The following is a 26,681-nucleotide window of genomic DNA, read 5'->3' as shown; positions in this document are numbered from 1 at the left end:
GGAAAGGGGGGTTGATTTGCAACTAAGCAGATGTCAGTCAAGGGCTCTTCAAGACACAGCAGAAACCTCACCAGGCCTCAGGCTGCCTCTCACTGGGTCCCATGGCCACCACCTTGACCTTGGAAAGCTCTGTTATATGGGAGGTAGGGAGGACACTATTTCCCTCAACTACTTCTAGGAAAAAGCTCAGTTCTCTCCACAGCAGCAAAAGGGCACCCGTGAACACTTGAGTCACAGCACATCCCTCCTCTGCTTAGAACCTTCAATGGCTCCCACCTTAATTGGAGTAAATGCTGAAGTCCTTCCTGTGGCCCCCAGGGCCCTGCATTATCTGATCCATCCCTTCCCCACCCTCATCTCTCCACTGGCCTCCCCACACTTGCTCCCCTCCAGCCGCTCTGGCCTACTTGCTGCTGTCTGAATATACCAGGCCCCTGCCCCAAGGCCTTTGCCCAGAATGTTCCCCTGCCTCTGCCTGGATGGCCCTTACTCCAGGTAGTCACAGTTGATATGGTTTGGCTTTGTGTCCCCACCCAAATCTCATCTTGAATTGTAATCCCCATAATCCCCACGTGTCAAGGGAGAGACCAAGTGGAGGTCATTGAATCATGGGGGCGGTTCCCGCATGCTGTTCTGCTGATAGCAAGTGAGTTCTCACGAGATCTGATGGTTTTATAAGGGATTCTTCCACCTTTTCTCGGTTCTTCTCCTTCCTGCCACCTTGTGAAGAAGGTGTCTGGCTTCCCCTTTGCCTTCTGTTATAATTGTAAATTTCCTGAGGCCTCCCCAGCCATGCTGAACTGTGAGTCAATTAAACCTCTTTCTTTCTTTCTTTTTTCTTTTTTTTTGAGACTCAGTCTTACTCTGCCACCCAGCTGGAGTGCAGTGATGCCATCTCGGCTCACTGCAACCTCCGCCTCCCAGGTTCAAGCAATTCACCTGCCTCAGCCTCCCGAGTAGCTGGGATTACAGGCACGCTCCACTACGCCTGGCTAATTTTTGTGTTTTTAGTAGAGACGGGGTTTCACCATGTTGGCCAGGCTGGTCTTGAACTCCTGACCTCATGATCTGCCCACCTTGGCCTCCCAAAATCCTGGGATTACAGGCGTGAACCACCGTACACGGCCAAACCTCTTTCCTTTATAAATTACTCAGTCTTGGGCAGTTCTTTCTAGCAGTAGGAAAACAGACTAATACAACAAAGCTCCCCTAACTGAACTTCCTCTTTTGGGCTACTGTGCAAATCTCACTTTCTCACAGTCCCCTCCCCTGATTTAGTACTGCAGTCTCCCTCCGCAGCATTTTTTTGTTCTTTCTTGGTTTTTTTTTGGAGACAAGGTCTTGCCATATGGCTCTGGCTGGAGTGCAGTGGCACAATCATGGCTCACTGCAGCCTCGAACTCCTGGACTCAAAGGATCCTCCCACTTCAGCCTCCTGAGTTTCTGGAACTACAAGCAAGCACCACCACGTCCAGCTGATTGAGTGATTGAGAGATGGGATCTTGCTATGTTGCCCAGGCTGGTCTTGAACTCCTGGCTTCCAGCCATCCTCCCACCTTGGCCTCCCAAAGTACTGGGATTGGCCAGGCACAGTGGCTCATGCCTGTCATGCCAGCACTTTGGGAGGCTGAGGCAGGAGGATCACTTGAGGTCAGGAGTTTGAGACCAGCCTGGCCAACATGACAAAACCCCATCTCTACTAAAAATATAACAAATAGCTGGGCATGGTGGCACGTGCCTGTAATCCCAGCTACTCGGGAGGCTGAAGCGGGAGAATCGCTTGAACATGGGGGGGGCCGAAGTTGGGGTGAGCCGAGATCGTGCCATTGCACTCCAGTCTGGACGACAAAAGAGAAATTCCATCTCAAAAAAAAGAAAAAAAGAAAAAAAAAAAAGGAATTAGATAAACCACCATTTTGCAACCTCTTCTGAAAGAATTGATTCAGGATGCTATGGTCATTGAATGAATCCCTGAGTTCATTGATGCTCAGCTGTGACCATGACTATATCTTAAAAACCACTAGGATCATCCCCAGACCCACATCACAGCCCAGTTCAATTAAATTAGAAGATCAGGATCTGGCTGGGCACGGGGCTTATGCCTGTAATCGCAGCACTTTGGGAGGCCTAGGTGGGCAGATCGCGAGGTCAGGAGATCAAGACCATCCTGGCTAACACGGTGAAACCCCGTCTCTACTAAAAATACAAAAAATTAGCCGGGTGTGGTAGCGGGCGCCTGTAGTCCCAGCTACTCGGGAGGCTGAGGCAGGAGAATGGCGTGAACCTGGAAGGTGGAGCTCGCAGTGAGCTGAGATCGCGCCACTGCACTCCAGCCTGGGGGACAGAGTGAAACTCTGTCTCAAAAAAATAATAATAATAATAAAAGATCAGGATCTGTGGTTCAGGTTTAGGTAGTTTGTTAAAGCTTCCAGGTGATTCTAATCTACAGCCAGGGCTGGTAACTCATGCTTTTCAGGAAATATGTGGGCAAGAGGAACAGGGTAAATAACCGAAACCACAAAGAAAGCAGTGAGCCCAGAACATGTGGCGCACACGTCAAGCATTTCACACTTTCTTTTTTTTTTTTTTTTGAGATGGTGTATTGCTCTGTCGCCCAGCCTGGAGTGCAGTGACGTGATCTCAGCTCACTGCAACCTCCACCTCCTGGGTTCAAGCAATTCTCCTGAGGTCAGGAGTTCAAGCCCATCCTGGCCAACATGATGAAACCCCGTCTCTACTAAAAATACAAATATTAGCCGGACATGGTGGTGCATGCCTGTAATCCCAGCTAGGCAGGAGAGTCACTTGAACCCAGGAGGCTGAGGTTGCGGTGAGCCAAGATCGCGCCATTGCACTCCAGCCTGGACAACAAGAGCAAAACTGTCTAGAAAAAAAAAAAGAAAAAAAATTAGCTGGGCGTGGTGGCGCATGCCTGTAGTCCCATGTACTCGGCAAGTTGACCTGGGAGACTCCCTTGAGCCCAGGAGTTGGAGGTTACCTTGAGCAACAATCACATCTCTGCACTCTAGCATGAGTGACAGAATGAGGCCTTGTCACTTTAAAAAAGTTTTTTTTTTTTTTTTTGAGACAGAGTCTCGCTGTCACCCAGGCTGGAGTGCAGTGGTGTGATCTCAGCTCACTGCAAGCTCCGCCTCCCAGGTTTCCGCCGTTCTCCTGCCTCAGCCTCCCGAGTAGCTGGGACTACAGGTGCCCGCCACCTCGCCCGGCTAATTTTTTGTATTTTTAGTAGAGATGGGGTTTCACCGTGTTGGCCAGGATGGTGTCGAACTCCTGAGCTCGTGATCCGCCTGCCTCAGCCTCTCAAAGTACTGGGATTACAGGCATGAGCCACCGCTCCCGGCCTTTAAAAAAAGTTTTGAGCCAATTAGGAAAACTCAACAATGTCCTAGGTATTAAGGGATGCCAAACAAGCAATGTTAATTATCCAAGATGTGATAATGGTGTTATGGTTGTGAACGCAAATGAACACATTATTAGAGATGTGTACTGAAATATAAAGCGAAGAAATGACATTGTCTGGGGTTTGTTTTTTGGAGGGTTTTGTTGTTATCTTGCAGAGATGGAGTCAGGCCAGGCGCAGTGGCTCATGCCTATAATCCCAGCGCTTTGGGAGGCTGAGGCAGGCGGATCACTTGAGGTCAGGAGTTTGAGACCAGCCTGGTGAAACCCCATTTCTACTAAAAATACAAAAAATTAGCCGGGCGTGGTGGCAGGTGCCTGTAATCCCAGCTACATGGGAGCCTGAGGCAGGAGAATTGCTTGAACCCAGAATGTGAGGAGGTTGCAATAAGCCAAGATCACACCACTGCACTCCAGCTTGGGCAACAGAACAAGACTCCATCTTAAAAAAAAAAAAAAGCGGGGGAGGGGTGTCTTGCTATGTTGCCCAGGCTGGTCTCAAACTCCTGAGCTCAAGTGACCCTCCTACCTCGGTCTCCCAAAGTGCTGGGATTACAGATGTATCACCACAAAAAAATGGTAAGTGAGCTGATAGATATGTTCATTAGCTTGATTTAATCATTCCACATTGTATGCATATATCAAAACATCACATTGTACCCTATAAATATATACAATTATGACTTGTCAATTTAAAAAAAAAGAAAAAATACTTTATCAAGGGTAAAAAGGGGATTGATAAAGCAAATATGTCAATCTTTGCATTGTTGAACCTGGGTGATGTGTATGTTTCTTTGGCATGGATGTTCTTGGCTTTTGTGAAAGTTCTAGATGTTTCACAGAATAATTTACAAAGCTGGCTGGGTGCAGTGGCTTATGCCTGTAATCCCAGCACTTTGGGAGGCCGAGGCAGTGGATCACCTGAACTCAGGAGTTCAAGACCAGCCTGGCCAACATGGTGAAACCCCATCTCTACTAAACATACAAAAAATTAGCCGGGGGTGGTAGCGAGTGCCTGTGTTCCCAGCTACTCAGGAGACTGAGGCAGGAGACTCGCTTGAACCCCGGAGGTGGAGGTTGCAGTGAGCCGAGATTGTGCCATTGCACTCCAGCCTGGCGACACAGCAAGACTCTCTCAAAGAAAGAAAAAAAAAACACACACACACACACACCAAGAATAATTTACAAAACAGGAAAGTTGTATGAGAAAGGACATAGCCTCCCATTCAGGCATTTTGAGGTAAAATCATTGCCAAAAATGAAAGTAAGGAGAAAGGAGTCAGGCTGGACAGGGGTTTCCCAAATCTTTTATTAACAATCTTTCCCTCCAGAAGCAGTGAGTGCCACAGAGAAATAAAACTGAGACTGAATCTCCAGCAGCCACATGGGCCCAGGTGTCTCATCTTCTCCAGGCCTGGGTGTCAGCCCAGCTTGATAAACAGCAGCAAAGTGGCAAGAATTCCTGGCAACTGAAATGGGTGAAGAAAGAAACATGGATCCAATGCTAGAGACCTCCAAACCAGAATCATACTGGAGTTACGGGGGCAAGGGGAGCATCCTGTTCCAGAAAGGTGAGGGGCAGGGTTTTACAGATGGCTGAAGAACCACCTGGGCTAAGTTGGAGCCACTGTGGTGACAGTGCATTCGTCTCCACTTATTTTTTATTTATTATTATTTTTATTTTTATTTATTTATTTTTTGAGACGAAGTCTCGCTCTGTCACCCAGGCTGGAGTGCAGTGGCGGATCTCGGCTCACTGCAAGCTCCGCCTCCCAGGTTCTCGCCATTCTCCTGCCTCAGCCTCCCGAGTAGCTGGGACTACAGGCGCCCGCCACCGCGCCCGGCTAATTTTTTGTATTTTAGTACAGACGGGGTTTCACCGTGTTAGCCAGGATGGTCTCGACCTCCTGACCTCGTGATCCGCCTGCCTTGGCCTCCCAAAGTGCTGGGATTACAGGCGTGAGCCACCGCGCCCAGCCTATTATTATTATTATTATTATTTTTTTTTTTTTTGAGAAGGAGTCTCACTCTGTTGCCCAGGTTGGAGTGCTGTGGCACTATCTTGGCTCATTGCAACCTCCACCTCCCAGGTTCAAGCAATTCTCCTGCCTCAGCCTCCCGAGGAGCTGGAATTACAGGCGCCCAGCAACACGCTCGGCTAATTTTTGTATTTTTAGTAGAGATGGGGTTTCACCGTGTTGGTCAGGCTGGTCTCAAACTCCTGACCTCAAGTGATCCATTCGCCTCGGCCTCCCAAAGCGCTGGGATTACAGGCGTGAACTACCGCGCCTGGCCCATCCTCTCCACTTCGGCCCTCCCTGGAGCCCTACTGACCATATTCCTCAGACTCCACTGCCACATAACTTCTGGTTAGGCTTGGCCAATAGGAAGCACCGGGAGAAGACGGGTGAGCGGGAGGAGAGAATGGTAGGGTATTCCTTCCCCACTTCCTCCCTCTTTTCTTCCCCTCCTTCTGGGCTCCTACCCTCTTCACGCCCTTTCTAGAGCCTTCAGGCCTAGGAGAAATAAGTTCCCCATGTCTTTCGCTCCTGGGCGCCTCATTTCACTGAACCCTGTCACCCCTCTGCAAGGAGGCCCCTGAAAACCTCTTAAATGGACCATCTGGGGGCTGAATGCTGTTTCCTGCTGGGATCCTTGGGGAGGAAGTTGTTGTATAGTTCACAAGTACATATTCAATATTATAAATTTGTACAATGAAAAAAATTACCTCAGGCCGGGCGCGGTGGCTCACGCTTGTAATCCCAGCACTTTGGGAGGCCGAGGCGGGCGGATCACGAGGTCAGGATATCGAGACCACGGTGAAACCCCGTCTCTACTAAAAATACAAAAAAAATTAGCCGGGCGTGGTGGAGGGCGCCTGTAGTCCCAGCTACTCGGAGAGGCTGAGGAGGGAGAAGAATGGCATGAACCCCGGAGGCGGAGCTTGCAGTGAGCCGAGATTGCACCACTGCACTCCAGCCTGGGCGACAGAGTGAGACTCCGTCTCAAAAAAAAAAAAAAAAAAAATTACCCCAAAGAAATAAATATCCCAGACTGGTAAGATAGAGCCTTGTCTAGGTTAGTGGTGATTTGCAGAAAAGACACTACCGTGTTGGTAGTCAACGTGGGGAAAGCATGTAGGAGAAATTTCTTGGGCAATCAGGGACATGGAGAACTTTTTATTCAGTAACATTGAGATATAATTGATAGACTATACACGTTACCTTTCTAAAGTAGACAGTTCAATGGTTTTTAGTATATTCAGAGTTGGGCCACCATCACTACTATATAACTTGAGAACGTTTTCATCATGAACCACAGAAACGCCATACCTATTATCCGTTACTCCCTATTCTTCCCGTACCTTCTGGTCACTGGCAATCACTAACTACCTTTTGTTTCTATGGACTTGCCTAATCTGAACATTTTGTATAATGGAATCATAAAATATCGTGACTGGCTTCTTACACTTAGCATGATGTTGATATGGTCCATCCACATTAGCATATATCAATAAGTTTTTGTTGTTGAATAATATTTTATTGAATGGATATGCATTTTCTTTATCCATTCATCACTTGATGTACATTTGGGTTTTATCTAGTTTTTGATTATTATGAATAATCCTGCTATGAGCATTTATGTAAAGGTTTTTGTATGAATACATGTCTTCAATTATCTTGGATTATAAACATAGAGAAATTGCTGGGACAAATAAAAATTCTATGTTTAACATTTTAGGAAGTGGCTTCACCATTTTACAATCTCACCAACAATGTATAAGGGTTCAAATAGCTCCACATCCTTGACAACACTTGCTATTGTCTTTAGCCATCCTAGTGAGAATAAAGCGTTTTTTATTTGCATTTCCCTAATGAATGATGGTGGTAGAGCATTTTTTATGTGATTATTGGCCATCTGTATGCCTTCTTTGGATAAAAATCTCTATTTGAATCCTTTGTCCATTTTAGTTGGGTTACTTGTCTTTTTATTAAGATATAATTTTTTTTTTCTTTTTGAGACGGAGTCTTGCTCTGTCACCAAGGCTGGAGTGCAGTGGTGCAATCTCAGCTCACTGTAAACTCCACCTCCCAGATTCAAGCGATTCTCCTGCCTCAGCCTCCCAAGTAGCTGAGGTTACAGGTGTGCATCACTACGCCCAGCTAATTTTTTTATTTTTAGTAGAGACGGGGTTTCACCATGTTGGTCGGGCTGGTCTCGAACTCTTGACCTCTTGAGCCACCTGCCTCAGCCTCCCAAAGTTCTGGGATTACAGGCATGAGCTACCATGCCCGGCCTTGTAGTTTCTTTCTTATGTCATTGCAATATCTTGTATTGGCATCATAGAATAAACTGGGAAATATGTCTTCTTCCTTTTTATTGGCAGAGTTTGCAGGTGAAACAATGGTGTTAATTCTTCTCTAAAAGTTTGGTAATATTTCCAGTGAGGATATCTGGGCCTGATATTTTCTTTGTGGGAAGTTTTTTGGTTACTAATTTAATCTCATTACTTGTTGTAGATCTATTTAGGTATTCTATTTCTTCTTGAGTCAGTTTTGGTAGTTTGTTTATCTAGGAATTTGTCTATTTCATCTATGTTAGCATACAGGTTCACAATTTTTCCTTATAGTTGCTTTATTTCTGTAAGGTCAGTAGTGATGTCTCTCTTTCATTCCTAATTTTGCTAATTTGAGTAATCTTTCTCTTTTTTCCCCTTAAGTCTACTAAAGCTCTGTCAATTTTATCTTTTTTTTGTGACATGATCTCACTCTGTCACTCAGGATGGAGTGCAGTGACACAATCATGCCTCACTAGCCTTGATATCCCAGGCTCAAGTGATCCCCCTGCCTCAGCCCCCCAAGTAGATGGGACTACAAGCATCTGCCACCACACCTGGATAATTTTCTTATTTTTGTTTTTGTAGAGATGGGGAGTCTCACTATGTTGCCCAGGCTGATTTCGAACTCCTGGGCTCAAGCAGTCCTCCTGCCTCAGCCTCCCAAAGTGCTGGAATTACAGGCTGAGCCATTATGCCCGACCTGTTTTACCTTTTCAAAGAATCAAATTTTGGTTTTATTGATTTTCTCCATTTCATTATTTTCACTATAATCTTTAGTATCTTCCTTCTGCTTGATTTGGGTTTAGTTTGCTCTTCTTTGTTGAGTTTATTTCTTTTCTTTTTTTTTTTTTTTAGTTTTGTATTTTGTTCACTGCTGTGTCCCAGTGACCAGAACAGTGTTTGGCATACAGTAGGTGCTTAATAAAACAGCTCAATGTGCCCTAGGGAGGCTGGGTCTTACCTGTATCACTGCAGCTCCTAGAGAGCCCCCACTCAGGGTGAAGCTCTGAGTCTTGGTGATTTTTAAGAGTTTATGGAAACAGCCCTGAGGAAACAAACACCAAAACAAGCAGGAGCTGGTCAGCGGCTCATGGATTGCAAGTCCCCATCAACCCCAACTCATTAGGCCACCCAGACGCCTCTCAGATTCTTTGAGGAGAAGGGGAGAGAGAGCCGTGAGGGCCTTCCCTCCATCTTATTTGACTGCCACCCGCCCCCCACCACCCTAGCGTCTTCCCTGTCCTCCTCATTCCCCCAACAGAACATACCAATGATTCCCTTCTACTTGTCTGTGCTAATGTTCCAGTGTGGCAGTTAAGTGTGGTTGGACATCCTCGATTATTACTAGCTGTGTGACCTTGGAGAAGTCGCTATACCTCTCTGTATCTCCATTTTCCCATCTATAAATGGCACCCACTGGATCTGCCTTACAAGAATTTTGTGAGGAGTAAAAGAATCAAAGGCCAGGCATGGTAACTTATGTCTATAATCCCAGCACTTTGGGAAGCCAAGATGGGAGGATCACTTGAGCCCAGGAGTTCAAGACCAGTCTGGGTAACATAGTGAGACTCCCTCTCTATAAAAAATGTAAATATTAGCCTGGTGTACAGCTGTAGTCCCAGCTACTTAGGAGATTGGGGCAGGAGGATCACTTGAGCTCAGCCAGTTGCGACTTCAGTGAGCCATGATCATGCCACTGTACTCCAGCCCAGGGAACAGAGCAACACCCTGTCTCAAAAATAAATAGGCTGGGCATGGTGGCTCATGCCTATAATCCCAGCACTTTGGGAAGCAGAGGCAGGCGGATAACGAGGTCAGGAGATCAAGACCATACTGGCCAACATGGTGAAACCCCGTCTCTACTAAAAATACAAAAATATAGCCAGGCACGGTGGCGTTGCCTGTAATCCCAGCTACTCGGGAGGCCGAGGCAGCAGAATCACTTGAACCAGGGAATCGGAGGTTGTAGTGAGCTGAGATTGTGCCACTGCATTCCAGCCTGTCGACAGAGTGAGAGTCTGTCTCTAAATAAATAATAAATAAGGCCAGGCATGATGGCTCATGCCTGTAATCCCAGAACTCTGAGAGGCCGAGGCTGGCAGATTCCCCGAGCCCAGGAGCTCGAGATTGGCCTGGACGACATAGCGAAACCCCGTCTCTACAAAAAATACAAAAATTAGCTGGTGTGGTGGTATGTACCTATAGTCCCAGATACTTGGGAGGCTGAGACGGGAGGATCGTTTGAACCTCGGAGGTCAAGGCTGCAGTGAGCCATGTTTGCACCACTGTACTCCAGCCTGGGTGACAGAGCAAGAACCTGTCTCTAAATAAATACATAAATATAGAAGAAGGAATCTGCATGAAGTACATTGCAGTAGCCTGACATGTAGCCAGCATTCAATAACTGTTAGTTATTTTTAAGTGTTCTTTACATATGAACAGAAGAGCTGACATATATTCAGTGGCTTCTCGGTCCACATATTTTCTTACTCATTTCTCATTATAACCCCATGATTTGGGTACTCTTCTTTCCTCCATTTTACAGATGAGGAAACTGAGGCTCAGAGATATTAGGAGACCAGGCAAAGTGCATTGGCAGGGCCTCCTCTCTCTTTCCTGCACGTTTTTTTTTTTTTGAGACGGAGTTTGGCTCTTGTTGCCCAGGCTGGAGTGCAGTGGTGCGATCTTGGCTCACCGCAACCTCCACCTCCCGGGTTCAAGCAATTCTTCTGCCTCAGCCTCCCAAGTAGCTGGGGTTACAGGCTCCCACCACCACGCCCGGCTAATTTTTGTATTTTTAGTAGAGATGGGGGTTTCACCATGTTGGTGAACTCCTGACCTCAGGTGATCCACGCACCTCAGCCTCCCAAAGTGCTGGGATTACAGACGTGAGCCACCACACCTGGCCTCCTTTCTGCACTTCCAGAGTTGCTCCCTCTTCTAGGCCCCTGGCACATCTCACCTCTGGAGGCTTGGGCCACACTGAACTTGCTGTTATCACTGTTCTGTGCCCCCTTTCACGTAATAGGTTTTTTTTTTCTTAGATCAGGTCTTGTCCTGTCACTCAGACTGGATGCAGTGGCATGACCATAGCTCACTGCAGCCTCGAACTCCTGGGCTCAAGCAATCCTCCTGCGTCAGCCTCCCAAGCAGCTGAAATTACAGGTGCGCAACAGCACACCCAGTTAATCTGTAAATTTTTTATGAAGATGGGGGTCTTGCTATGTTGTTCAGGCTGGTCTTGAACTCCTGGCCTCAAGTGATCCTCCTGCCTTGGCCTGCTAAAATGCTGGGATTACAGGCATGAGCCATCACACTCGGCCATATAATAGGTATTTACGTGCCTGGCACTGAATTGGACAGTGGCAACCCAGCAATGTATAAAACAGACAAAATTCCTGCCCTCATGGGGCTGACATTTGAGTGGGGAGAACAGCTAATGGCAAGCTTAGTGATAATACTGTAAAGTGGTGATAAATGCTGGAAAGACACAGAAACAGGGTATGAAGACAGAGCATGATTGTTGGGATGAGAGATCCTTTTATAGATGGGAAGTCAGAACAGCCTCATGGAGGAAGCACCAGATGAGTAAAGACTTGAGAGGTAGGAAGACATGTGAAGGAACAGCATTCCAGGCAGAGGGAACAGCCTGTGCGAAGGTGGTGAGGCAGGCATGTGCCTGGTGTTTCTGAGCAGTAGTGAGGAGGCCAATGTGCTGGAACAGAGTGAGCAACGGGGAAAGGTTAGGAGGTGACAGGCAGGTTGTGCAGGGCCTAGTAGGCCAGTGTCTGGCCAATGTCTGGCCTGTGTCTGTCTCTGAGGCCCCTGCCTGGGACTCAACCTGGCTGATTTTCCACAGGGCCTATTTCCCTGCATGAGCCATTCAGTGCAAATGAAGGGATGAACGATTCATATTTCTTCTTTTTTTTTTTTTTTTCTATTTTAGAGAGGGGTCTTGCTCTGTGGCCCAGGCTGGAGTGCAGCGGCACAATCATTTCTCACTGCAGCCTTGACCTCCTGGGCTCAATCAATCCTCCTGCCTCAGCCTCCCAGTTAGCTGGGACTACAGGTTCATGCCACTATGCCCAGCTGATTTTTAAATTTTTTGTAAAAACGGCATCTTGCTATGTTGCCAAGGCTGGTCTTGAACTACTGGACTTAAGTGATCCTGTCACCTCAACCACCAGAATAGCTGGGACTTAGGCATGTGTCACCACACTCAGCTAATACAAAAAATGTTTGGGCAGGGTGGCTCATGCCTGTAATCCTAGCACTTTGGGAGGCTCAGATGGAAGGATCACCTGAGGTCAGGAGTTCGAGACCAGCCTGACCAACATGGTAAAACCCCGTTTCTACTAAAAATGCAAAAATTAGGCCAGGTGCGGTGGCTTACGCCTGTAATCCCAGCACTTTGGGAGGCCGAGGCGGATGGATCACGAGGTCAGGAGATCGAGACCATCCTGGCTAACACGGTGAAACCCCGTCTCTACTAAAAAAATACAAAAAAATTAGCTGGGCGTGGTGGCGGGCACCTGTAGTCCCAGCTACTTGGGAGGCTGAGGCAGGAGAATGGCATGAACCTGGGAGGCAGAGCTTGCAGTGAGCCGAGATTGCACCATTGCACTCCAGCCTGGGCAACAAGAGTGAAACTCTGTCTCAAAATAAGATAAAAATAAAAATAAAAATAAAGTCATCAGCCCTCAGGGGTCTGTCAAGTCAACACACAAAATCTCCAGTTACCTTCTGGTGGATGACGTTTGTAGACACATTGCGTCCGTCACAGCCCACAGTTCCGATGGATTTACAGCAACCCCTGGGGTAGGTGTGGCCTGTTGTCATTTCAAAGGAAGAGCCAGAAAAATCTGTGTAGTTATTCACCCCACAGCACTTCAGCTATAGAGAGAAGAAGAAATACTTGGAGAGTCTCTTTCAAATAATAGAATAATAAAAACATCAGAAATCATGGTTACCATGGCTACTGTCTAGTATGGTCACAATATTCCAGAGACTGTGCGAAACATCCTCTTACAAACACCCCATCACAGCTCAGAACCCTCCCTGGCTCCCATCTCACTCAGGGTAAAAGCTGAACTCCTAGCCTGGGCAACAGGGTGAGACCCCATCTCGGCAAAAAAATTTAAAAATTAGCCAGGCATAGTGACAGATGCCGGTGGTCCCAGCTACTCAGGAGGCTCAGGCTGGAGGATCACTTGAGCCCAGGAGATCAAGACTGCAGTGAGCTATGATCACACCACTGCACTCTAGCCTGGACAACAGAGCAAGACCCTGTCTCTAAAAAGAATAAAAGCTGAACTCTTCAGAGATTCTCCTGCCTCAGCCTCCCGAGTAGCTGGGATTATAGGCGCATGTCCCCCACTCCCACTTGGCTAATTTTTGTGTTTTTAGTAGAGACGCGGTTTTGCCATTTTGGCCAGGCTGGTCTCGAACTCCTGACCTCAGGTGATCCACCCTCCTCGTCCTCCCAAAGTGCTGGGATTACAGGCGTGAGCTACCATGCCCGGCCCTGCCTTGTTTTTATTCACAGCCGTTATGACCCTGATACCAATGTTTAGTTATTGGTTTCTTGCCCATCTCTCCACTCACATGTCAGTAGTGGAAGAACGAGTTTGAAGTGCAGTGCTGAGATCATAGCTTACTGCAACCTCAATCTTCCGGGCTCAAGGGGTTCTCCCACCTCTGCCTCCTGAGTAGCTGAGACTACAGATGCAGGCCATCACGCCTGGCTACATTTTTTATCTATTGTAGAGATGGGTCTTGCTATGTTGCCTGGGCTGGTCTCAAACTCTTAGCCTCAAGCGATCCACCCGTCTCAGCCTCCCAAAGTGCTAGGATTACAGATGTGAGCCACTGCGCCTGGCCCTACAAGCATTTTATTTTTATGTATTTATTTTTTTTGAGAGGGAGTCTCTGTCTGTTGCCCAGGCTGGAGTGCAATGGCGCGATCTTGGCTCTCTGCAACCTCCACCTCCTGGGTTCAAGCGATTCTCCTACCTCAGCCTCCCAAGTAGCTGGGATTACAGGCATGCACCACCATGCCCGGCTAATTTTGGTATTTTTAGTAGAGACGGGGTTTCGCTATGTTGGCCAGGCTGGTCTCAAACTGCTGACCTCAGATGATCCACCTGCCTCAGCCTCCCAAAGTGCTGGGATTGCAGGCACGAGCCACCGCGCCCAGCACCAACAAGGATTTTTTTGTGCCCTAACAAAAACCCTAAAGAGTGCCTGACTCATAGCAGGTGCTCAATAAATATTAGTGGGAGGACTGTATGAATGAATGAAAGAGAGACATTCTGTACCATCACAAGCTTGAGAAGCCAAAAGCAGCATGCAGAAAGGCATCAGCCAGTTGCAGTGACTCATGCCTATAATCCCAACACTTTGAGAGGCCAATTCGGGAAGATCACTTCAGGCGAGGAGTTCAAGACCAGCCTGGGCAACATAGCGAGCAAAACATTTTTTTTTTTTTTAATAAATAGGACTGGGTGCGGTGGCTCACAGCTGTAATCCTAGCACTTTAGGAAGACTAAGCAGGCAGATCACTTGAGCCCAGGAGTTCGAGACCAGCCTGGGCAACATGCTAAAAGGTCTCTACTAAAAATTTTAGGCTGGGCGCAGTGGCTCACACCTGTAATCCCAGCACTTTGGGAGGCTGAGTTAGGAGGATCGCTTGAGGCCAGGAGTTTTTAAGATCAACCTGAGCAACATGGTGAAACCCCATCTCTACAAAAAACAAAAAAAAATTAGCCAGGCATGGTGGCACGAACCTGTAGTCCCAGCTACTCAAGAGGCTGAGGTGAGAAGGTTGCTTCAGCCTGGGAGGCAGAGGTTGCAGTGAGCTATGATCTCCCTACTGCACTCCAGCCTGGGCAACAGAGTGAGATCCTGTCTCAAAAACATGTATGTGTATATATACATATGTATATACGTATATATATGCATATATATTTATATATATATATATAAAGTAGAATTGCCATAGAATCTAGCAAATCCTTTTTTTTTTTTTTTTGAGATGGCGCCTCACTCTGTCGCCCAGGCTGCAATGTAGTGGCATGATCCTGGCTCACTGCAGCCTCCGCCTCCCGGATTCAAGCGATTCTCCTACCTCAGCCTCCCGAGTAGCTGGGATTACAGGCATGCGCCACCATGCCTGGCTAATGTTTGTATTTTTAGTAAAGACACACACTGCCTGATTTCACTCCTAGGAGGTCCCTAGAGATGTCAGATTCATATAGACAGACAGGAGCATGGTGGGTGCCAGGGGCTTGGGGAGGTAGAATGTGGAGTGAGCGTTTTGTGGGAGAGAGTTTTAGTTTGGGAAGATAAGAAAGTTCTGGAGATGGTGGTGATAGTCGCACAACAATATGAACGTGCTTAATGCCGCTGAACTGCGCACTTCAAAATTGTTAAATGGGGCCAGGCACGGTGGCTCACGCCTATAATCCCAGAACTTTGAGATGCCAAGGCGGGTGGATCACCTGAGGTCAGGAGTTCGAGACCAGCCTGACCCATATGGAGAAACCCTGTCTCTACTAAAAATACAAAAATTAGCCAGGCATGGTGATGGGTGCCTGTAATCCCAGCTACTTGGGAGGCTAAGACAGGAGAATTGCTTGAACCCGGGAGGTGGAGGTTGCAGTGAGCTGAGATTGCGCCACTGCACTCCAGCCTAGGTGACAGAATGAGACTCCAACCCCCAAAAAAAATGTTAAACGATACTTTTCATGTTGTGTATCTTTTTTTAAATCTTTTTTCTTTTTTGAAACAGTCTTGCTCTGTCACCCAGGCTGGAGTGCAGTGGCACCATCATAGTTCGCTGCAGCCTTGACTTCCTGGACTCAAGTGATCCTCCCACCTCAGCCTCCTGAGTAGCTGGGTCCACAAGCATGTGCCACTGTGACTGGCTATTTTTTTTTTTTTTTTTAACAGAGCCTCCCTCTGTCACCCAGGCTGGGATGCAGTGGTGCGATCTCAACTCACTGCAACCTCCACCTCCTGGGTTCGAGCGATTCTCCTGCCTCAGCCTTCTGAGTAGCTGAGACTACAGATGCCTGCCACCACACGGGGGTAATTTTTGTATTTTTAGTAGAGACGGGGTTTCACCATGTTGGCTCGGCTGGTCTCAAACTCCTGGCCTCAAGCGATGCTCCCACCTCGGCCTCCCAAAGTGCTGGGATTACAGGTGTGAGCCACTTCACCCGCCCATGTTGTGTACCTTTTACCACAATTTTTTCTTTTAAGTGAGCCTCACCTTCTCCATGACCAAGTTCCACTGTGTAGAATAGTCATCTGGCTCGTTGTAACCTCTGTAATTCTTCCTCAGAGTCACGAAGGTGTGTTCCAAGGCCACATCTCGAACCTCACAGATAGGACAGGAAGCGATCAGTACCCCAACTAGCAAGAGTGGCCCGTTCATTGGCCGAGGTTCTTGAGGATAGAGTGGGAGGTGGGAGCGTCCCTCGTGCTGCCTTCATTTTTCCTACCCTTAGCGCATGGGTCTGTGCGAGAGGAAGACACACGAAGGCTACTGTGCCCCCCCCCACACAAGAGAGGGAAACAGGGAGACGCGTGGGTCTGGAGCCAAGCGTATCTCTCTGTTCCCATCACACACGAATTTGAATCATCTGCTCTTTGGAATCGCCCACACCCTGCTGCACCCACGATGTGGCTGTAACTCCATTAAAGAATTGAATATCATCTTCCACGGAATCTCTCTCTGCACAAAAGGGGCACATTTAATTTTCTGTTTTTTAAATAAAGGTTTAAAAAATCCTTTCGCAAAGCGATGATAGAGGCACGTGGTTCAAAATTGACATGCACAGGAGGGTAGACCATGAAAAGTCTCTCTCCCACCCCTTCCTCCCAGCCAAAAGTTTCCTCCCACTCCATGCCAATGACTGTTAACTGTTTCCTGTGTCCCCAAAGAGATGTTCTTCTATGTGTGTCAAAGCAAAGTATATTTTCACTATTCTTCCTCCTTGGTTTATGCTGCACTCATTTTTCTGTGTCTGGCTATTCTCGACAGGAGTAGCAGGGGCTCTTGGTGGCCTGCCCATACCTCTGTGGCCCTTGTCAGTTCTGTGCCTACTGGCCTGGCTCCCTAGTGCCAGCAAGTGAGGATTCTCTGGCCTCTGAGCCCACATGCCCCCTGGGAGCAGCCCTCCATCAGTGGCTGGTGGGAGTTGGTGGATCAATATCCCAGCTCCCTCTCCACTTGAGTGGAATAACTTAGGTGCATGTTGTATGCTGTGCCCAGCATCCCCTTTTGTGGGCTGTCTTCCCTTACCTGCCTCATTTGCCATGTCCCCTGCAGGTGTTTTCTGGGATCACCTCCCAAATAAACCACATGCCTTTGAATTCTTGTTTCAGGGTCAGCCTCTGGGGAGGATGCCAATGAGGACAGCACTCTATCCTGGAGAGCATTCCATCTGGTGCCCAAAGAGCCGCCTCCTTCCCTGCACCTGATGCACAGGATTCCACTGTGTGGATGTATTTTAACTCGCCTAAACCCTTATTCATACTCACTAGGTTCTTTGCAATCTTTCCTTTTTCTTTCCTTTTTTTTTTTTTTTTTTTTTTTGAGACAGAGTTTCACTCTTGTTGCCCAGGCTGGAGGGCAATGGTACAATCTCAGCTCACTGCAACCTCCGGCTCCCGAGTTCAAGCGATTCTCCTGCCTCAGCCTCCTGAATAACTAGGATTACAGGCATGTGCCACCAGGCCCGGCTAGTTTTTTTGTATTTTTAGTAGAGACGGGATTTTACCATGTTGGCCAGGCTGGTCTCGAACTCCTGACCTCAGGTGATCCACCTGCCTCAGCCTCCCAAAGTGCTAGGATTATAGGCGTGAGCCACCGCACCTGGCCCTCTTTGCAATCTTTCACATGCCCTGGCATGAATGTGATTCTGCTCACCAGCAAGTGTGTTCTTGAATAATTCCCAGAGATGGGACTGCCGGGTCAAAGTGCTGAAGCTTTTGTCATTTGGATGGATTTTGCTAAATTGTCCCTCTATTTTTTTTCTTTTTTTTTTTTTTGAGACGGAGTTTCGCTCTTATTGCCCAGGCTGGAGTGCAATGGCACGATCTCAGCTCACCACAACCTCCGCCTCCTGGGTTCAAGCAATGCTCCCGCCTCAGCCTCCCAAGTAGCTGAGATTACAGGCGCACACCATCACGCCCAGCTAATTTTTGTATTTTTTTAGTAGAGACGGGGTTTCACCATGTTGGTCAGGCTGGTCTTGAACTCCTGACCTCGTGATCCACCCGCCTTGGCCTCCCAAAGTGCTAGGATTACAGGCATGAGCCACCATGCCCGGCCTGTCCCTCTATTTTGAATACATTTCAAAACCCCAATCAATATGCAAACACTTCTGATCATCTCCCCTTCTCCTGCCCCAAACCCAAGAGAGATGAACTAAATGAACTCAGCAGGTTTTGTGAGACCTTGGAGGGGCAGGCTGAGAATTTCAACTTCTCACGCCATTAAAGGTGGCACATGTGATGGGCCCCTCCATCACTGGGTCCCCACAATCGGTCATGGGTGCCTGGCGGGGAGGGGCGGACTTCTATTGGTTCTATATCTTTTTTTTTTTTTTTTTTTAACGGAGTCTCATTCTGTTGCCCCGGCTGGAGTGCAGTGGTGCAATCTTGGCTCACTGCAACCTCTGCCTCCCGGGTTCAGGCGATTCTCCTGCCTCAGCCTTCTGAGTAGCTGGATTACAAGTGCATGCTACCACGCCTGGCTAATTTTTTGTATTTTTGGTAGAGACAGGGTTTCACCATGTTGGCCAGAATGGTCTCAAACTCATGACCTCAGGTGATGCACCCGAGTCAGCCTCCCAAAGTGCTGGGATTAGAGGCGTGAGCCACCGTCCTTGGTTCTTTATCTTTCTAATGCTACGTGGGAACAGCAGGGCTGTACTTACAATTGGAAAGAAAAGAAGGACCACGGTGGCAGCTGTGACTTCCACGATGAGGACAATAACCATTGACAGGATGCACTAAAAGACACACGGGGGAGAGAGGGCCTGGGAGCCTGCTCAGCCTCCTCCCGACCTTATACCCTGCAGGCGAGGGGTTGTCTCTGTTCCCCCAACCCTCCACCCCAGGCCACCCTGGCCTCTCGAGTTTAAAACAATTCGACCAGGCGCAGTGGCTCACGCTTGTAATCCCAGCACTTTGGGAGGCCGAGGCGGGCGGATCGCGAGGTCAGGAGTTCAAGACCAGCCTGGCCAACATGGCAAAATCCTGTCTCTACTAAAAATACAAAAATTAGCAGGGCATGGTAGGGGCGCCTGTAGTCCCAGCTACTCGGTAGGCTGAGGCAGGAGAATCGCTTGAACCTGGGAGGCGGAGATTGCAGTGAACCGAGATTGCACCACTGCACTCCAGCCTGGGTGACAGAGTGAAACCCTGTCCCCCCCCCAAAAAAAATAGGGGGCACCAAGCAAAGTTGTTTGCAACACGCACAATAAAAAATTTGTATGTGTGCTTCCTTCCTTCCTTCCCTCCCTCCCTCCCTCCCTCCCTTCTTTCTTTTCTTGCTTTCTTGCTTTCTTGCTTTCTTTCTTTCCCTCTCTGGCCCAGGCTACAATCTACTCGGCTTGCTGCTGCCCGCTCCGCGGACTGCCTGGGACTGCCGGCGCGCGCCACCGCTGCCTGCCTTTTCTCCTTTGGACGCAGGCACGCGTTCGCCATCTTGGCCACGCTGGTCGCCAGCTCCTGACGCCGAGTGCTCTGCCTGCCTCAGCCTCCCGAGGTACTGGGACTACAGACGGAGTCTTGCTCACCCAGTGCTCGGTGTTGCCCGGGCTGGAGTGCGGTGGCGTGGTCTGGCCTCGCGGCAGCCTCTACCCCCCAACCGCCTGCCTTGGCCTGCCAGGGTGCTGGGATTGCAGCCCCTGCCCGGCCGCCGCCCCATCTGGAAGGTGGGGAGCGCCTCTGCCCGGCCGCCCCGTCTGGGAGGTGAGGAGCACCTCTGCCTGGCCGCCCCGTCTGGGAAGTGAGGAGCGCCTCTGCCCGGCCACCCACCGTCTGGGAAGTGAGGAGCGCCTCTGCCCGGCCACCTACCGTCTGGGAAGTGAGGAGCGCCTCTGCCCGGCCACCCCGTCTGGGAAGTGAGGAGCGCCTCTGCCCGGCCACCCATCGTCTGGGAAGTGAGGAGCGCCTCTGCCCGGCCTCCCATCGTCTGGGAGGTGAGGAGCGCCTCTGCCCGGCCGCCCCGTCCGGGAGGAAGTGAGGAGCACCTCTGCCCGGCCGCCCCGTCCGGGAAGAAGTGAAGAGCGCCTCTGCCCGGCCGCCCCGTCTGGGAGGTGAGGAGCACCTCTGCCTGGCCGCCCCGTCTGGGAAGTGAGGAGCGCCTCTGCCCGGCCACCCACCGTCTGGGAAGTGAGGAGCGCCTCTGCCCGGCCACCTACCGTCTGGGAAGTGAGGAGCGCCTCTGCCCGGCCACCCCGTCTGGGAAGTGAGGAGCGCCTCTGCCCGGCCACCCCGTCTGGGAAGTGAGGAGCGCCTCTGCCCGGCCACCCCGTCTGGGAAGTGAGGAGCGCCTCTGCCCGGCCACCCATCGTCTGGGAAGTGAGGAGCGCCTCTGCCCGGCCTCCCATCGTCTGGGAGGTGAGGAGCGCCTCTGCCCGGCCGCCCCGTCCGGGAGGAAGTGAGGAGCACCTCTGCCCGGCCGCCCCGTCCGGGAAGAAGTGAAGAGCGCCTCTGCCCGGCCGCCCCGTCCGGGAAGAAGTGAGGAGCGCCTCTGCCCGGCCGCCCCGTCCGGGAAGAAGTGAGGAGCGCCTCTGCCCGGCTGCCCCGTCCGGGAAGAAGTGAGGAGCGCCTCTGCCCGGCCGCCCCGTCTGGGAAGTGAGGAGCGCCTCTGCCCGGCCGCCCCGTCCGGGAAGAAATGAGGAGCGCCTCTCCCCGGGCGCCCCATCCGGGAAGAAGTGAGGAGCGCCTCTGCCCGGCCACCCATCGTCTGGGAAGTGAGGAGCGCCTCTGCCCGGCCTCCCATCGTCTGGGAGGTGAGGAGCGCCTCTGCCCAGCCGCCCCGTCCGGGAGGAAGTGAGGAGCACCTCTGCCCGGCCGCCCCGTCCGGGAAGAAGTGAAGAGCGCCTCTGCCCGGCCGCCCCGTCCGGGAAGAAGTGAGGAGCGCCTCTGCCCGGCCGCCCCGTCCGGGAAGAAGTGAGGAGCGCCTCTGCCCGGCTGCCCCGTCCGGGAAGAAGTGAGGAGCGCCTCTGCCCGGCCGCCCCGTCTGGGAAGTGAGGAGCGCCTCTGCCCGGCCACCCACCGTCTGGGAAGTGAGGAGCACCTCTGCCCGGCCGCCCCGTCTGGGAAGTGAGGAGCGCCTCTGCCCGGCCACCCCGTCTGGGAAGTGAGCAGCGCCTCTGCCCGGCCACCCCGTCCGGGAAGAAGTGAGGAGCGCCTCTGCCCGGGCGCCCCATCCGGGAAGAAGTGAGGAGCGCCTCTGCCCGGCCGCCCCATCCGGGAAGAAGTGAGGAGCGCCTCTGCCCGGCCACCCATCGTCTGGGAAGTGAGGAGTGCCTCTGCCCGGCCAACCACCGTCTGGGAAGTGAGGAGCGCCTCTGCCCGGCCGCCCCGTCTGGGAAGTGAGGAGCGCCTCTGCCCGGCCGCCCCGTCTGGGAAGTGAGCAGCGCCTCTGCCCGGCCGCCCCATCCGGGAAGAAGTGAGGAGCGCCTCTGCCCGGCCGCCCCATCCGGGAAGAAGTGAGGAGCGCCTCTGCCCGGCCGCCCCGTCCGGGAAGAAGTGAGGAGCGCCTCTGCCCGGCCGCCCCGTCCGGGAAGAAGTGAGGAGCGCCTCTGCCCGGCCGCCCCGTCCGGGAAGAAGTGAGGAGCGCCTCTGCCCGGCCGCCCCGTCGGGAAGAAGTGAGGAGCGCCTCTGCCCGGCCACCCATCGTCTGGGAGGTGAGGAGCGCCTCTGCCCGGCCACCCATCGTCTGGGAGGTGAGGAGCGCCTCTGCCCGGCCACCCATCGTCTGGGAGGTGAGGAGCGCCTCTGCCCGGCCACCCATCGTCTGGGAAGTGGGGAGCGCCTCTACCCGACCACCCATCGTCTGGGAAGTGAGGAGCGCCTCTGCCCGGCCACCTATCGTCTGGGAAGAAATGAGGAGCGTCTCTGCCTGGCCGCCCCGTCTGGGAAGTGAGGAGCCCCTCTGCCCAGCCGCCCCGTGTCTGGGTAGAAGTGAGGAGCTCCTGGGCCGGGCGCAGTGGCTCACGCTTGTAATCCCAGCACTTTGGGAGGCCGAGGTGGGCGGATCACGAGGTCAGGAGATCGAGACCACGGTGAAACCCCGTCTCTACTACAAATACAAAAAAATTAGCCGGGCGTGTTGGCGGGCGCCTGTAGTCCCAGCTACTCGGAGAGGCTGAGGCAGGAGAATGGCGTGAACCCGGGAGGCGGAGCTTGCAGTGAGCCGAGACTGCGCCACTGCACTCCAACCTGGGCGACAGAGCGAGACTCTGTCTCAAAAAAAAAAAAAAAAAAAAAAGAAGTGAGGAGCTCCTTTGCCTGGCCGCTCCGTCTGGGAGGTCTACCACGGAGGCCAGAAGCAATGTGGGGGCTGGACGTGGTGGCTCACGCCTGTGGTCCCGGCACTCTGGGGGGCGAGGCGGGTTGATCACTTCGGGCTAGGAGTTCGAGACCAGTCTGGCCAACTTGGCGAAACATGAAGAATACAACAGACAAACCAACCAACCAACTCAATGACAACAAAACAGGTCCACCCTGGAGTCATACTCTAATTTTTTCTATTTTCCTCCCTTTCTGATCCTTTATCCCACTTTCTTTTTCTTCCTCTTCCTTCTCCCTCTTCTTTGTCAAATAGAGGATTGAGTTATTATCACTGAAAAAAAAAAAAAAAAAAAAATTTGTATGTGTGGGGAGGCAGTTCTGGGGTCTGTATGCAGATCCAACTTACAAACAAGAGCATGCCTCTGCTCTCTTTGGTCGCTCCATACCACCTGGCACAGCCAAGCAGTACCGTGACGCATCCCATCACCAGGCACAGGTTGCCAACGTGAAGGAGGTATGCGGAGGACAGCCCGAGGACATTCGTCAGGGAGGCCCCTCCACATTTACCACCAATGCCCAGGCCAACGAGGATGATGCCAGACACCTTTAGAACAGAAACCAGAAAGAAAGAAAAGTAATCTGTTAGTTGTATACAAATAGAACTGGGTGAGTGCGGTGGCTCATGCCTGTAATCCCAGCACTTCGGGAGGCTAAGGCCAAGACTTGAACCCAGGAGTTCAAGACCAGCTTGGTAAGATCTCATCTGTACCCTCCCCCCAACAAAAAAATAGCCAATAGCCAGGCATGGTAGTGCGTGCCTGTAGTCTCAGCTACTCAGGTGTCTGCAGTGGGAGATCACTTTAGCCCATGAGGTTGAGGCTGCAGTGAGCTGTGACTGTGCCACTGTACTCCAGTCTGGATGACAGATCAAGACCCTGTCTCAAAAAATAAAATAGGCCAGGCACAGTGGCTCACACCTGTAATCCCAGCACTTTGGGAGGCCGAAGCAGGCAGATCACCTGAGGTCAGGAGTTCAAGACCAGCCTGGCCGACATGGCGAAACTCTGTCTCTACCAAAAATACAAAAATTGGCCGGGCGTGGCGGTGGGCGCCTGTAATCCCAGCTACTCAGGAGGCTGAGGCAGAAGAATCGCTTAAACCTGGGAGGCGGAGGTTGCAGTGAGCTGAGATCATGCCACTGCACTCCAGCCTGGGTGACAGAGCAAGACTCTGTCTTAATAAAATAAAATAAAATAAAATAAATAAATAAATAAATAAAATAATGTCATAGGACAGGGATTAGCAATCTTTTTTTTTTCTGAAAAACCCAGATGTTGTGGCCTCTGCAGGCCTTAAGGTGTCTGTTGAAACTACGCATTTCTATTGGTGTAGCCCAAAAGCAGCTGTTTACAATCTGCAAATAAGTGAGCACGGCCATGTTCCAATAACACTTTATTTTTTATTATTATTTTTTAAATAGAGATGGGGATCTCACTATAGCTGGTCTCCAGCTCCTGGCTCAGTGGATCTGCCCACCTTGGCCTCCCAAAGTGCTGGGATTACAGGCATGAGTCACCACACCCGGCCTTAATTCTCTTTAAAATGTTACAATACAAGTGAAGAGGAGGAGTGATATTTCATTTCCTTCTCTTTCCTGGCAGCTTTTCCTTAGACTATGCTACAATGAAGACAATTACTTCTTTTTTTTTTTTTATTCTTTTATTTTTTTATTGAGACAGAGTCTCGCTCTGTTGCCCAGGCTGGAGTGCAGTGACACAATCTCGGCTCACTGCCAACCTCTGCTGCCCAGGTTCAAGCAATTCTCATGCCTCAGCCTCCTGAGTAGCTGGGATTATAGGCACGTGCCACCACGCCCATCTAATTTTTTTTGTATTTTTAGTAGAGACGGGGTTTCCCCATGTTGACCAAGGCTGGTCTTGAACTCCTGACCTGGTGATCCACCCGCCTCGGCCTCCCAAAGTGTTGGGATTACAGGCATGAGCCACCGCGCCTGGCCTGACAATTCCTTAGCAATGTACATTTCGGGTTAGTTTTATGGTAAGGAAAAACATGTCTTGACAAATTTAAAAGATCAAGAAAATAATAACCCTTTCTCCTGGCCTTCCCGAACAACTTGGTTGGCTGCAGGATTTGACTTAGAGCCAAGATCTTCCATCACCCACCTGGGCTCCCCCAGATCACACTCATCTGTGCTGGATTTCACCAGCTCTGGGTTGATGGAGGTCCCAACGCTCCCTGCTCCTCCTCCTCCGTCTGCCCTACATCCCTCCTGCTTCTCCAGGGAACCACAGATCTCGATGCCAATTTGGATCAACTTATTTCTGTCTTTCAGGGAGCTGGCCGTGGAGGAAGGGCTGCAACAAACCAGGGGCCTGGATTGTGACATACTTACAGCTACGAAGCTATTGAGTAAAGATAACAGTTTCTTCAAGGAAGAATACGGAGTGTGGATTTCAGCCATGCTGAACAGACTGGGGCACCCTGAACGTTTAAGTTAACATCTTCCTGAAACTCTGGGCTACTGTTTCCCAAGATGATAGGGATCTGAGGAAGGGGCGCCAACGCTGACTTGCCCTGCCCCTCTCTGTCCTGGCTGCCTGATGGTTGTCCAAGGCGGCCCAGCAGCTGCCCCCTGCCCTGGTCGTAAGCCTTTTATCACATCACAATCGGGTACTGGAGCGAGGCTCATGGTCCAGGGAAATCAGGTGCCCCAAACTGCCCCCTGTTGGCTCCTCATCCTTCAAACAGGTCACAGCAGGGAAAGAGAACAGGCATAGTATGCTACCCTGGTACCCTCCAGATGCCACCAGGACCCTGTGGGCATAGTGCCCAGAGCTGACCACTTGCACAGTTGACATCTCCTAGTAGACTGGGGAATCCAAGCGCAGGAGGGGGCAGCTTGGGCTATCCTATTAACAGCTGTGACCCCTGCCAGGCGCAGTGGCTCACACCTGTAATCCCAGCATGCTGGGAGGCAGAGACCGGCGAATCACCTGAGGTCAGGAGTTCGAGACCAGCCTGGCCAACATGTTGAAAACCCGTCTCTACTAACAATACAAAAATTACCCGGGTGTGGTGGCACACGCCTATAATCCCAGCTACTTGGGAGGATGGGGCAGGAGAATCGCTTGAACCCAGGAGGTGGAGGTTGCAGTGAGCCGAGGTCGTGCCATTCCACTCCAGCCTGGGTGACGGAGTGAGACTGTCTCAAACAAAACAAAACAAAAACAAAAACAGCTGTGCCCCCAAAGCCTGGCACGGCAGTACTTAAGAAACCCGTGGAGAATGAATGAATGGATCCAGAGGTTCCGTGATGCAGAAATCTAGCTACAAGCCACCGGGCCTCCCAAGCCCCAGCCTACACTTGGCCCATCCTTCACACAGGGCTCAGAGAGGCCAAGGGAACTGCCTGAGGCCACACAGGAAGCAAGGCCAGGCTTTGAAGCCCCAAGAGTAACATGAGGGCAGGAACCTGTAAGGCAGAGGGTCCTGGAACTGTGTGCCATTGGTCACTGGGCTTTTCTTTTTTCTTTTTTCTTTTGAGACAGGATCTTGCTCCATTGCCCAGGCTGGAGTGCAGTGGTGTGGTCATGGCTTACTGCAGCCACGACCTCCCTGGCTCAAGTGATCCTCTCACCTTAGCCTCCGAAGTAGCAGGCTACTGGGCTTTTCTCCATGGCGATAGATATAGTTAGCATTTCAGGACCAAAAACCTTCTGTATGTGGGCACTGAAGACCTCCAGGCCTAGATCCTGCAGTCTGTAGCCCACTTTGCCCCCATAACTCCCCACCCTAACCACAGCAGCTTCACATTGCCCCACCTCGATCCCCTCTCTGTCCAGCCCTGGGCTGGGGTGTGTCTGGGTCCAGGTCCTGCATGGATTGGGGGAAGGCAGATGGTTCAAATGGGAGAAAATAGCTTACACTTTAATTAATTTAATGAATGTTTGTCAAATCACCTGCTTCTTGGAACATGTAGAACTAAGCAAGATATTCACAGAGGAGTGCTATCTCCTCCTGGACCACGGGCGCCGTTCACAGCCAGGAGTGCGTCCTTCCACACCTTTATTTAAGAGGTCATTTGAGGCCCGGCGCGGTGGCTCACGCCAGTAATCCCAGCACTTTGGGAGGCCGAGGTGGGTAGATCACGAGGTCAGGAGATCGAGACCATCCTGTCTAATGCAGGGAAACCCTGTCTCTACTAAAAACACAAAAAAAATTAGCCGGGTGTGGTGGTGGGTGCCTGCAGTCCCAGCTACTCGGGAGGCTGAGGCAGGAGAATCTCTTGAACCTGGGAGGCGGAGGTTGCAGTGAGCCGAGATCGCGCCACTGCACTCCAGCCCGGGAGACAGAGGGAGACTCC

General features: G+C 50.9%; 1 protein-coding gene across 3 annotated transcripts; it reads right to left on the bottom strand.

The window, feature by feature from the left end:
* Nucleotides 1–4,711: 4,711 nt before the first annotated feature.
* TSPAN16 (tetraspanin 16) lies at nucleotides 4,712–24,917 on the bottom strand. 3 transcript variants are annotated; one of them, XM_055239422.1, is made up of 7 exons: nucleotides 24,711–24,917; nucleotides 22,704–22,901; nucleotides 18,706–18,780; nucleotides 16,032–16,139; nucleotides 12,500–12,652; nucleotides 8,721–8,804; nucleotides 4,712–4,889 (listed from the first exon to the last, which is right to left on the bottom strand). In XM_055239422.1, exons 1-7 carry the CDS (start codon nucleotides 24,777–24,779, stop codon nucleotides 4,842–4,844), a joined length of 735 nt encoding a protein of 244 aa, XP_055095397.1. In that variant the 5' UTR covers nucleotides 24,780–24,917; the 3' UTR covers nucleotides 4,712–4,841. The 3 variants fall into 3 exon arrangements, with proteins under 3 accessions (XP_055095397.1, XP_055095398.1, XP_055095399.1); XM_055239423.1 differs by lacking the exon at nucleotides 18,706–18,780; XM_055239424.2 differs by lacking the exon at nucleotides 16,032–16,139 and having other exon boundaries at nucleotides 4,750–4,889; nucleotides 24,711–24,906.
* Nucleotides 24,918–26,681: the final 1,764 nt, after the last annotated feature.

The sequence above is a fragment of the Symphalangus syndactylus genome, chromosome 13, assembly GCF_028878055.3.
Source record: "Symphalangus syndactylus isolate Jambi chromosome 13, NHGRI_mSymSyn1-v2.1_pri, whole genome shotgun sequence".
Taxonomy (NCBI): domain Eukaryota; kingdom Metazoa; phylum Chordata; class Mammalia; order Primates; family Hylobatidae; genus Symphalangus; species Symphalangus syndactylus.
This window is presented reverse-complemented; position numbering and strand designations above follow the sequence as displayed.

What these genes read in the sequence shown, in the direction of transcription:
- TSPAN16 (XM_055239422.1), bottom strand. Translation starts at nt 24,779, where the DNA reads ATGGCTGAAATCCACACTCCGTATTCTTCCTTGAAGAAACTGTTATCT. An exon ending in TCCTTCTTTTCTTTCCAATT is followed by an intron (nt 16,140 to 18,705) that starts GTAAGTACAGCC and finishes CCTATCTGTGAG; the next exon opens with GTTCGAGATGTGGCCTTGGA. An exon ending in GGAACTTGGTCATGGAGAAG is followed by an intron (nt 12,653 to 16,031) that starts GTGAGGCTCACT and finishes TTCTCTCTATAG; the next exon opens with CTGAAGTGCTGTGGGGTGAA.